The sequence below is a fragment of the Hemiscyllium ocellatum genome, chromosome 25 (genome assembly GCF_020745735.1).
Source record: "Hemiscyllium ocellatum isolate sHemOce1 chromosome 25, sHemOce1.pat.X.cur, whole genome shotgun sequence".
Lineage (NCBI taxonomy): Eukaryota > Metazoa > Chordata > Chondrichthyes > Orectolobiformes > Hemiscylliidae > Hemiscyllium > Hemiscyllium ocellatum.
The window spans coordinates 26,826,573-26,839,821 of record NC_083425.1 but is presented as its reverse complement, the minus strand read 5'-3'; the positions used below and the strand labels follow the sequence as shown (position 1 = coordinate 26,839,821).

Here is a 13,249-nt window from a genome sequence, read left to right as displayed (position 1 = left end):
ACATAGGCTCTGTGCATGGCAGAAAGCTGGCAGCCCAGAGGTCTGAATTTCTATGATTACAGTTGGCTCTCATTGGCTAACTGGACTCCAACCACTGCTGGATGCATTGATGTCACTGATATGATCCAACCTGTGGATGGGAGCACATCGGTGAGTTAGTCTGATATTTTATTTGCCCTAATTTTGTTGTCTTCCAACTACCCAAAACAGGACGCCACAGAACTGAGAGAATTTTCCCTTTGCCTCAGTGCTATATTTTATGGCTATCAATGAGAAATATCCTTTCTTCATTGTAGTGACCCAATTCATATAGAGGTTTTTAGTTTGAATTTGGAAGTTTTGCATGCAATTCATGGACAGAGTTCTGAATTTAATATATCTGATTTCATAAACAGCAGTGAGTAAAATGACTGGGTCTACACAATTATCAGCAGGCCAGTTTTTTATAAGTCAAAATTTCTATACATTTATGGTGGTCATATTTATACAGAAGAAGTAACTGGTTATGAAGCTTAATGATGTATCTGTTTGAGAAGTGTTTGCAGCCAGATTTTGCTCAAATGATAATCTAATTTTGCTAATCTAAACTTTGGTTATTTGAATCAAGTTCTGTACTTAAGACCCAATAGTTATTTTATTAATAAAATGTGTTGAATTAAGGAATACAGGATCAAGATCTTAATGATCATAAATTAGTGTCACAAAATAACAAATATGCACTGATGCTTGTATATGTTCTCATGTCTTAGAAATTGGTGGAGGCATTTTCTAAGAATTTAATTGAACGTTATGTTGTTTCTCCTTTCAGGGAAAATCTCTCTTTTGGAAGAAACAGCCCTAAATGACTTTAAAACTCAGCTAAATGCAAATGTGAAGTTTGAAGAAACAGAGACAACGTTCCGCCTCTCTCCAGGAGATGTTTATAAAGAGCTGCGCCTACGAGGCTATGAATATGGAAAAAACTTTCAGGGAATCTTGGAAACTAACAATGCTGGTAAGTGCCATCCTGAAACTTCAGTTTTGTACTTTAGAAACAGGCACGCATACACACAACTTGTGTTCAACTGATCGTAATCTATTAAAATCTCCTTTTCTCATGCTAGGAAATAAAGGGAAGTTGCTATGGTCTGGGAACTGGGTGACACTTTTGGATACCATGCTGCAGATGATTGTGGTCGGCCTGTCAGGACGCAGCTTGAGAATACCGACGCGGATCCGCTCTGTGTGCATTGATCCACAACTTCATGAAGAGAAAGTCCAAGATTACCAGGAAAATAAAAAAGGTTATTGAGGGCATTTTGGTTTTTTTTTTGTTGTCATAAAATTACATTTTTGAATAGTTCGCCTTCAAACAGCTGCGTCATGTTGCGTGATTGAGCTCAATATATTTTAAAAATTCTGTTTGTGGTTGCAGCTGGCAAATTGTAGTTCACTTCCTTAGCAATTTTATATTATGATATCAAGTTATAAATTAAGTCAAGTTTGCCAAGTAAAAATGTACAAAACAGTTTGTTCTAAGTTTCCAGCAAAGTGGTCACTGTCGTGCTAACATGTGTCTACCAACAGACTATGTCTTGACATCTCCACTTCCTGTGTGTGGGTTCTTTTAGGGACCTATGTAGTTCAGTGTGTGTGAAGTTAGCCACGCACTAACTTCAGAAGAGTCTTGTAGAGTAGACCAGATGTAGTTTGTTGCATTACCGCAATTATTTACAGGTTGTAAGAATAGGCCATACAATACTACAAAGATTGTAGAGAGGACCTAGCTTTTTAAGTCTGTCTCCCACTAGATTCTATTTTATCCTCCTGCTAAGTGGTTATAAATCTTCACATTGGATGGTGCTTATTGCACACAAACAGACTACTTCAGGTCCTTCCAGACTTGTACACAACATAGACCAGCCTTTCCTTTCAAAGCAGTAGGTTTAGATTTTTGAAAAGTTAAAAGTTTTGCTCCTAAATGCTAAGCTGCAGGAGCTGGCGCTGCCTCAGTTTATGGAGCTATGGCATTACTCCGATCTTGGATCACATGTCTAGTAATATAAGTTACGTCATGATATATCTTTAACTTTGTTTTATCTGTGTGTACAGCAGATGCTACATCAATACATTCTTGAACACACTTAACTAAATCAAAGCTGGTCAATATCTTAGTGATTTCTGAAGCATTCGTGCAGGGCAGCAGAAGCTTCTGATGATTTCAATATTTGTTTGTACCACAAAGAAATAATTCTGTAGAATGCCACATCTGTATTTTGCATCCGTACTTTGAAACGTTATGCAAAGTTTTTTTTCCCTCTGGTTCGTCATAGTCTTGTGAGATTCTTGTTTCTGAACATGCGCACTTTGTTGTGTTCCTGTTTCTTCACAGCTGTGGATGTCGTTGTGAATCGTTGCCTTGACAACATTGTGGCAGGAGGTGTCCAGATCAGTGGGTTGCATGCCACAGTAGCTCCACGACGCCAGCAACAACAGATGCAGCCCATTCTACAGGAGTTCCACTTAAGCCCATACTTTGAGAATGACTACCTGATCAGTAATGAGAAACTTCGCTCCTGTCTAACACAGTGCAAAGGTGAGCGGCCAATCTGAGATTTAATGCCTCTGGTGTAAAAATATGTATTTGGGAAGTGTTCTGTCAGCCTTTCCATTAAAGGAAGCAAAGTTCAGTAATAACTTGGTATACATTGCAATCTCATTTCTACATCTAGTGTTGAACGATTTTAACTCCTCCTGTGTTTTATGTTTCCTTGAGTTATACATCATTCCAAAGGACCAAAGTTATACTTTCAGGTGATACTCAGCACATGTGACAGCATCTGTGAAGACAAACCGAGTTAGTGTTTTGAGTCTTTTCTTCAGATTCTGCCAAACCTGCTGAGTGTCTCCAGCAATTTTTGTTTTTGTTTCAATTTCCAGTGGCCTTAGTTCTTTTGGGTTTTTAAAACTTCCAGGTCTTATTATTGCAACTGTGTGACTGAGAGAAAAAAAACAAAGCAGCCAAAGCCATTTCCTTGCTGTACATCTGTATGACTCTTTTATGGAAAATACCTGCTGTCGTGTTATACTTACGATGACTTGTCTAAAATCAGAAATCATTATTGTATGTGCTGCTAAGCATTGGAGTACACGCCTGGTCAGAGTATTGAGTACAGGAGTTGGGAGGTCATGTTGCGGCTGTACAGGACGTTGGTTAGGCCATTGTTGGAATATTGCATGCAATCTGGTCTCCTTCCTATCGGAAAGATGTTGTGAAACTTGAAAGGGTTCAGAAAAGATTTACAAGGATGTTGCCAGGGTTGGAGGATTTGAACTATAGGGAGAGGCTGAACAGGCTGGGGCTGTTTTCCCTGGAGTATCGGAGGATGAGGGGTGACCTTTATGGAGGTTTACAAAATTATGAGGGGCATGGATTGGGTAAATAGGCAAAGTCTTTTCCCTGGGATCAGGGAGACCAGAACTAGAGGTCATAAGTTTAGGGTGAGAGGGGAAAGATATAAAAGAGACCTATGGGGCAACCTTTTCACACAGAGGGTGGTACGTGTATGGAATGAGCTGCCAGAGGAAGTGGTGGAGGTTGGTACAATTGCAACATTTAAGAGGCATTTGGATGGGTATATGAATAGGAAGGGTTTGGAGGGATATGGGCCGAGTGCTGGTAGGTGGGACTAGATTGGGTTGGGATAGCTGGTCGGCATGGACGGGTTGAACCAAAGGGTCTGTTTCCGTGCTGTACATCTCAATGACTCTATCACTGTTTGCTGTCTCTATTTCCACCTGTTAAATGCACTCTTATTATTAAAGTACTGAAAGTTTCATTCCACTGTCTCTTATTTAAATATCTTCTTATTAAGGTTTTGTGCAGAAGCTGCAGGACAAGTTGTCCAATCATGGACTGAAGCTTGCTTTCTCCGGTCTACCAACTGGTGTGACCACTGCTGCTGGAACCACTGGATCAGAGAAAGGACTCCTGCACATGCTCAGTGTACTGTGTGCTTTAGACCTGAATGGGAATCTTTGGTCAGAACTGCAGCAAACAGTAGAGACTGAGAAAGATTGTCTACGTGAGGATGAGTTACTGAATGGATTACTGGATAGTCCAGCACTGAAAATCTGTCTTGATATCTCCTTGGAAAACATTGTGAACAAAAAGATGAAGGTTATAGAGGTAAAGGCATGATTTTCACTTCCTAACAAAGCTTTTATATTCAATATGAATATACAATAATTTCATGACCTTTTGGATAGAGTTAGGGAAGTGGATGGAGTTTGAAGGGTCAAGTCTTTTTGACCACTTTAGTGGCCAGAGATGAGCAGTGCTCATCTTGAGAGAGGGCAATGCTGTGTGACACTCCGTTCTTCCCTGTCAGCCATGGCTCCCTGATTAGGGCAATTAATCTGGTCCAATCAAGGCACTCCTATCCTATAAGGTCAACCAGGCTGACCTCGTTAAATTCATTACAGTTGTGAATATCATCTACCTTTTTAAATTTAGAAACTGATTTGCATGTGTCACATGTCAGATGTGAGTTGATTACCATAAGGCATAGGAGCAGAAATTAGGCCATTCAGCCCATTGAGTCTAGACTACCATTCAATCATGGCTGATAAGATTCTCAACACCGTTCTTCCACTTTCTCTTTGTAACCCTTGATACTCAAGAACCTATCTTAAATATAAGACATATAGGAGTGGAAGTAAGGCCATTCGGCCCATCGAGTTCACTCCGCCATTCAATCATGGCTGATGAGCATTTCAACTCCACTTACCCGCATTCTCCCCGTAGCCCTTAATTCCTTGTGACATCAAGAATTTATCAATCTCTGCCTTGAAGACATTTACTGTCCCAGCCTCCACTGCACTCTGCGGCAATAAATTCCCCTGGCCTCCAGAGCTTTCTGTAGCAATGGATTCCATAGATTCACCACTCTCTGATTGATGAAGTTTCTCCTTATCTTTGTTGTGAAAAGGTCTTCCTTTTACTCTAAGGCAATGCCCGCTGCACAGATGGAGAAAAAGTGGGAATTGGGTTGTGGTAGGGAACAGTCATGATATTTGAAAAGAAATCCATGAACTGCTCAATTATAATCAGGAGTTCAGCTCCGAGGAGGAAAGCAAAGATATGCTTGGTGATTTAGAAGGAGATTCTGGGAATGGCATCTGAATTTTTTTTTCTGACATGTAGGATTTGACATTTTCGTAATAGTGATCATGCCTGAAAGGTCTCGATTATCCAAATACAGCTCTCCTTTTTTCAAACTGTATATGTTTTTTGGAGGGTGTTTTGAAGGGATTTATTCTGTATATACTCTAGTGCTTGCTGGTAGAGCATGTGCAAAATATACTCACTGGAAATATTTTAACTTTTAATACTTTGATTTGGGCATCACCTTTTATCACATTTTTACACTTTGATATTTTCACAGCTACTGAGCGAGTGTTGTAAGTCAAGAATTGAGATCAAAGTTAACTGGTTTCAATGTGCTTTAATGATTAACATGGAGTCTTACTTTTCAGGGAGGAGAATAAACAGCTCACCCAAAGTGCTGTTCTAGCTTTCCTTGGGCTTCAAAAAGCATGCAGTGCATTATAAAGATGTGTGGGCTTCTTATAGGTTGAAACATTCCTTCTATCTGGGCACTCAAATTCCTCCATTGCACAAAACCTTCCACAGTTATGATTTGTACTCAAGAAGTCGCGGTGTTCGTCTGTGTGCAGGAGGTCACCCTCAGCAGTGGGGTGGAGGGGCTAGGGTGGTTAAATGTTACACAATGAATGCCTTGTGACTGATACCAACAAAATTGGCACTAACATTCAGAGCCCATTGGCAATCCTATCCAGTTAAAATACCATTGGGTTTCTAATGACAGCATGGAATCTGATTTGCATGGATTAACAAGACCCGCCTGCTTTGATTCAACCATCTCCATGAAACACAAAATTAGAACTAGAGTCAGTAGGATTGGGGTCACAAGGTTTTAGTTGATTGGGTTAAATTTTAGCAGTAGAATGAACTTCAGAATTCTAATTTTTGTTTCCTATAATTCAGACTCTTTTATATGTAATGTACTTGAGAAATTGATAGGGGAGTGCTGTCAATTATTATGAGATGTATTGTACTTTTACTAAGACTCCAAGGTATTTTTCATTATTTGTTTTGCAGATTCATGCTGCTTAGTCAAATACAAGGAGCTTGACGTAAATTTTCCAATGCAGTTGAATCTGCATCTATACCGACTTGTTTGCACTTGTACCGCCTGGTCTCCAGATATGACTGCACCCTGTCTGATTAGTAGCATACCTTGCATTGTATAGTTTATTGAGCAAAGAGCATTGTGGCAATTACATTTCTTAAAACACAAGAACAATTCTGATTTTAAAATTAAAGACTGTCCTTTCTAAATTATTTAAACAATTTTGGTGACCTGTGCACCCGGTTTTGGGTGTAATGGGAATGCCAGTAGTAGTTTCAGTGGAACAGCAGTAACAAAGCAGCTAAAGTGTGAACTCTATCAGCACCCTTGATCTGGAGTTATGAGCTATTCTTACCTGGACTGCTGCAGGTCCCATCTTCCCTACTCAAGGAAACTGAAATTGATAGCCTTGTTGGACAGGAATATTCAGGGTTATGGAACAGAGGTAGGTAGTAAGTGGAGCTTACAAACTGGTCAGCTCAGTGGCTAGTTATCCAAAAGCTCAAGTCAGTGCTCAGCCTATATGGTGAATGGCCTCCTCCTGAGCCTTTGTTCCAGGATTCAAATCCTATTGTGTTAGCTGTGACTAACAAATCTGGAATATAAAGTTTGTCTCATAATGGTTAACATGACAACAATCATGCAGAGGCACCCAAGGCAGGTTTAGGGCAAAAGAGTCTGCATGTGGAGGTCCTGGCAGGCAGCTCGGACGTGAAATGTGTTTGCACCTTCTTTCCAGGCATGCTGTAATGCTGGCATATAAGATGACGCCAAGGAGTAATATCAGGGCAGCTTCCTTGCAAGCATCTCCTGCATTAGTTGTCAGACTGAGTTTAATGATTTTGCCACTTGGTATCTGCGTTTAGGATTTCCAATGTCTTTTTTGTTTGCTTGCCATATAATCCCCTGCCACTTTGGCCTGGCCATTGAAGATAATGAGCTGAGATGCCAGTTTGCACTCCCAACATTTCTGAATGCCTTTCCCTGCTTAATGATCCTCCCATCCAAGTATCTCCTCCCTTTTTCAAAACCTCAGACTTTTCTCTTTTTTTCACTCTCGCCAATAATGAGGAACATGAATTACATTTCAGAGTTCGATCTATCCACAATTTATAAATATTTAAAACAAAGACATCTGAAAGTGAAAAAAGCTGCCTCAGATCCTCTAATTATTCTTATGCTATGGACTGTTATTAGCATACTTGCATGAATATATATCTGTTCCACTAAATGTGCTATTTGCCCCATGTAGTCATTATTGTAACACAGCTCATTTTGGATGGGTAGGGGGGCTTTCCCAAGGGACAGAAACCAGTAATGCTTGGAAGTGGAAGTACTGGTCATACTGGAGCTACATTTTGAGATGCAAAGTTTCGTACAAGCAGATCATTTACTATACAAAGTGCATAGGTGTAATAGAACAGAGCGAGGAATAGTGTGTTATGGATGGAGCGAAGGTGCACCTAAGAGTGAGATCAACCTTAAAGTAACTGAATTCAGTGAAATGAATGCATCATTTATAAATTCTACAGGTCTTTTCCTCTGGAGAACCTCTCAAACATTAATGTGTATCTATCTACCCTCCACTTACCTGCCTCTTGAGCTCTTTTTATCCTTCCTCAAATGGAGCATTGCTAGAAATTAGCACATTCATTGAGTATTATCGTAAACCCATTGATCTATCGGCATTATACAAATTGGGTTCAAGTGAACCACGAAAACTAATTCCTGGCATTGGGAACTCTGGCTCCTGTATGGCATTTACTTTGAAAGAAATGAAGAAGACTGGGAATCTCTCAGAAGTAAGTAGAGACTTGGTATAACAGGATCTCTGTCATGCTGCTTTACCATAAGACCCTTGTGCCCTGCCAAGTATGACAGTGGGTGTTTGATTGTCCACACACCCTCACCCCTGCCCCACCCCAAGAAAATCAATGCCAAAATATTTAATTTCACTTCCATAATATTTCCTAGGATTTTCACAGCTGAAACATATAACAAGAGATGATCCAAGAGTGCGTCCATTCATTTAAATGGAGTTTATTTGGTTAGTTACCAGTCCTGACATACTTGCATTAAAGAATTATGCTATTGCCTTCCTGCAGTCCTGTACACTTGTAAAATGAATATATGAAGACTTTTTTCTTTGAAAGCTGTTTGGAATTTTCCATCATTTTGTCCTGGCTGTTGTTCAGGAACCTATGGATACTGTCAAAGTCACCAACATTGAGCATCATTTTTCTAGTTGGGATTTTGCTGGTTTACCTCTGAAACATCACCCACCAGGAACAGACCTTTTTAACAAAACTTGTTAAGCTTTAAATGTGTGAAATGCAAGTCCATTTTTATTTGCTTATTTTCTGAATTATGCATATGGAACAAAAAAAATATTTTATTTAACTTTGCTGTTTAAATTGGCATAGCTATCATACTGAAAATGTGTTGCTGGTTAAAGCACAGCAGGTCAGGCAGCATCTCAGGAATAGGGAATTCGACGTTTTGAGCATAAGCCCTTCATCAGGAATGAGAGAGAGTAGCCAAGCAGGCTAAGATAAAAGGTAGGGAGGAGGGACTTGGGGGAGGGGCGATGGAGGTGGGAAAGGTGGAAGGAGGTCAAGGTGAGGGTGATAGGCCGGAGTGGGGTGGGGACGGAGAGGTCAGTAAGGAGATTGCAGGTTAGGAGGGCGGTGCTGAGTTGAGGGAACCGACTGAGACAAGGTGGGGGGAGGGGAAATGAGGAAACTGGAGAAATCTGAATTCATACCTTGTGGTTGGAGGGTTCCCAGGCTATCATACACTGAGTTCAATCTGTTCCTGGGAATAAAAGGATTGAAGATGAAATTCCTAGAAGTTAACCCCACCCTAAACTTTTGTTTTTTATGATTTCGGATTTGCATATCTCTGGAGAGATTAATGGTTCAGGTAGTTTAGGGAAAGTGTGGTGTGACACATAAAATAACAGTTTTTGATGCCTGAGTCCACGTGAATCACTTTTCTTTTCCTCTCTTGACATTTTTTTAAAAAAAAGTTCGTATGTTGCTTCATTTACAATTCTTTTTTCTTTCATTTTTGCCCCTTCAGGTTTCAGCAGTCAGTGGAAACTTGTACTCTCGCATTGTTCCTTTGTTGAATAACCAGCCAGTCATTAATCTTGATTATATTGCCACTGATCTGAACCCAGAATCCCTGTCGGCCAATCAGGATCAGCTCCAGGAGATGGGTGTTTCCATTGATCAGTGGAATCCCCTGAATCCTGCCTCTTCCAATCTGGCCAATGCTCAGCTGGTTGTCTGCAACTGTTCAGCATTCCTTTTTGAGGACCCTCAGACTGTTGTCTCCAATATGGCTGCTGCTGTGAAAGATGGTGGATTTTTCTTGCTGCACACCCTTCTTAAGGGCCAAATCCTTGGAGAGACAATTGCGTTCCTTACAGGAAAAGATCCGAAGCAATCACAGGGGCTTCTAACGCAGGTAAAAAAAAATTTTGAAATACATAGATATGTTTATTCTTTTACGCATATCATATACAGTAAACCCAAGATTTAAAATAAAACTATTTTCGATGTGGTTCTTCAGATAATTTCATAAGTTGAAGAAATAGAAAACACAGAATATCAGCATGAACGCACATCTTAAATTTTTCACATTACTGTGTTAGGCTGAAATTTACTGAGTAAGAAAATATGTTTGCCATACAAACAACTCACAACTATAAATTATTTATATAAATCGCCGATTTGAATGGTTTTTAGAAATTTTGTCTTGACCGGTGTACCTTTTATCATTACCTACAAAAAAACCGAGGAGACTTTTTTTAGTAAACATTCAATGCAGAGATCCTTTGTTTTACTGAGCTGTGGCTGTTTGTTTTTCTTACTGATCTAACTTCTTACAGAACTGAGATATGATTGTCTGCATGGTAACATGAACGTACCTTTTTTTTCCTTAAGCTGTGTATTTAATTTCATATACAAACTGTCCTGATTGTTCTCCAGATTTACTAATACAAGCTGAATAAACAATTTTGTAGTATTTCTTTCTGTTTTGTGATATTGTGTTGAATGCAAAACAAGAAAGAAAAGTATCTTGGGATTGAATATCATTTTAGTAAAATTTAAATCCAAATATTTAATTAAATCCAGAACGCCTAGTTTCTATACTTTTTGTTAAATAGTGAACAGAGAAAATCTTCCGGCTGTACCTAGAGTTTTGTCTAAACTGAGTGACTAGGGAAATCACCACCAAAGACTAAGTCAGTAATACAATTGAGAATAAATCAAAGTTCGTTAGAACTTTCAAAGCGAGGAGTTTGTGTCTAGTTGAAAACCATTGGGTGAAATGTTTTCATTTTTCTTTCCTCCCAATTTCTGTACTTGATCATTTGGCTTGGAAGTGAAACTCCAGATGTAATATATACAATATGGTCTCCAATTTGAATTTCGATTCTGACAAACTTACAATTTTACAAGTTGCCTTTTTTTTCCCACAGGGTGAGTGGGCAGAGGTATTTGATAAGGCTTCGCTTGACTTGGTTAGCATGAAGAAATCATTCTACGGTTCTGTCATGCTGCTGGGACGCAAGAAGACCGAACCCAAGAACCCTATTTTCCTGGAAGCCCACGCAACAGATTTCAGCTGGATTGAGCCTCTAAAAGTAAGGAAAATATCTGTATTTTCCTGAGTAACATGCAATCAAATGGTCATCCTGGCAATTATATCCAACAAAATATTTAAAGATGTTTTGGAGATTCTCCTTTTATCATATTAAAGAGACGAGCAGTGGTCATGTCAGCTAGATGCAACAATGGTGAAATTGTTATCTTTCTTTACGGTTTTTTTCTCTCTCTGTTGTTCTTGTTAAGGTAGTGTTCCAGTGGTGTAATTGGATACCTAAGCAGGATTTGTTTATGAGCCTTGACAGGCAAATGATACAAGTGAGCTCATCACTGACCTTACCCAGTGTTTTCAGGCCTCCATCCTAGTGAGGAGGGATGGCAACACAAACTAGATGTCCACTCCCTAGCCTGAAACCAAAAACCTCATTCTGTTTAAGGATTGGAAACTCACTGGACAAAGTCTGAACCAGCAAAAGTTACCTTTGGGTGACTTGACTTATATGCAGAGCCAGACGATGCCAAATGTTTGATTTTAGTCCACTTCTTTCCACTTACTGTGTTCTATAATGAATCATAATGGTTTCCCCACTGTTGGCGCCATGACCACTTGGGGCTTGTGCTGTGAAATTCCCACCCTAAGCTCCTGTGGCTCATGGGGCACACAATCCATCATAAGGAACCTCCTTTAAAATCCACTTCTATTTTAAGTGATGAATCTTCCTATAATCTCCTCTATTGGCGCAGCATCCATTTTTATTTGATAATGCTTCTGCGAACCACCTTGAGCTATTTTTCAATGTTAAACGATGTTGTTAAGTAGAATGAGGTCACCTGAATTAATATTTTTGCATCAATGGTCTTGAATTGAAGGATCTAACAGCTATGAGACATTATGGTTCCTATGAATGTTTATTTTCTCCCTGCAGAAGATCTTAGAAGAGCCTTCAGAGGATCCAATCTGGCTTACAGTTGCTAATTGTGGCAATTCAGGAATTGTTGGAATGGTGAATTGCCTTCGTCAGGAACCACGTGGACATAGAATACGGTGTGATTTTTATCCATTTAACAATTAATTTAAATGTTTTAAAAAGGGGATTCAGGAGAGTGGTACAATCCAGCTGAGATTTATGGTTCCCACCCAATTGAGCACCTTTCTTTAAACCATTTATTAATATTATATTTAATAAGATCCTTTTGGTTTTTATATTTTCTGCCATTGAGAACAATGACTATACTTCTTTCAAAAATAAAGCCCTTTATCATTTCCTTGAGTAGAAGCTTACCATATTGAAAGCACTTTAAAGTTCTGATCTAGAATAATCTATTCTGAAAGGCTGTGGAAGCAAATTTCATGGGAACGTTCAAAAGACGTTGGGCACATACTTGACCAGCTCAGTTTCTCCAGCACTTGCTGTTTTTATTTCAGGTTTCCAGCATTTTGCTTTTATTTAGGATATGTAGTCAGGTCTTCATTTTGGCTCTGTTTAACCTTGCCTATTTTCTGGAAATGTAGCTGGACCTTGGTACTTAATAGGTTGATACTTAAATGTGGAAAATAGCTGGTGTAGTGAGATATTCTTTGCCACAGGCAAAACAGAAATTATTAGCATAGGGTAAGAGAGCACATTTCAAGCTGAATAACATGTGATCAATCTGCATTGTACTGAAAGGTGCCAAGGTCCTTGCAGAGTTTTTTTGGGGCAAAGGGTCTCTCTGATTGAGATTAGAGATGGAGAACAGGACTAATACAGCTATTACATAAGAAGTGGGGGCTTAGCAGAAAGGTATAGTGAGAAAATATCATCAATGGAAGGAAAGAAAGAAACAAACTACGTTGTAAAGTGACTCTAAAACAGTGTCATGGAAAAGGGGAAATGTTGTTTTCAAAGAAAACAAATGAAAGCATGAAAGACCAGGGTAAATATTTTAAGAAATTGCAACCAGGATTGACAAGTATAAATATGAACGCACAAAACATTCACACCAAAAATTGAAAAGTTAAATTATCAGTTACTAAAATAATTAACAGGGGCAACTCTTCTGAAATAAGCTATTAATGGAACAGAGAATAAGAGGGTAGGGTTAATCAGGAAGCTATAGACTAGCATGAGCTATACTTAATTGAAAATACATGGGTTGGTTCGTGAAGGGCAGGTATACACCACCTTAAGACAAAAGCTCAATTTTTAACATTCATTGGCAATAGTGAATTCAATTGTGTTATACTTCATATGATTTTCCTATTAATGAACCGCATCTTAATACGCAGTCTGTAAAACAACTTCCAAAACAGCAGAGAAAAGCTGTCAAAGCAACAACATTTGAAATCTATTCAGGTAGTCTAGATTCGTCTGACTTGTGCTTGAGTTGGTAGGTTTTACAGTACACTGGCATGAATCTGCAGAAATGTTTATTTTTTAAAAAATTATCTATCCTCAG

The 13,249-nt window shown here is 39.1% G+C and overlaps 1 protein-coding gene across 2 annotated transcripts in view; it reads left to right on the top strand.

The window, feature by feature from the left end:
* The window catches only part of fasn (fatty acid synthase), a 91,003-nt gene that overhangs the window by 41,708 nt on the left and 36,046 nt on the right, over window positions 1-13,249 (top strand). For both annotated transcript variants that reach the window (XM_060844952.1, XM_060844951.1), the window contains exons 19-25: window positions 809-994; window positions 1,104-1,283; window positions 2,372-2,575; window positions 3,855-4,168; window positions 9,276-9,665; window positions 10,684-10,848; window positions 11,737-11,855. In XM_060844952.1, the coding sequence (XP_060700935.1) occupies window positions 809-994; window positions 1,104-1,283; window positions 2,372-2,575; window positions 3,855-4,168; window positions 9,276-9,665; window positions 10,684-10,848; window positions 11,737-11,855 (1,558 nt within the window). The remainder of the gene's footprint in view (window positions 1-808; window positions 995-1,103; window positions 1,284-2,371; window positions 2,576-3,854; window positions 4,169-9,275; window positions 9,666-10,683; window positions 10,849-11,736; window positions 11,856-13,249) is intronic.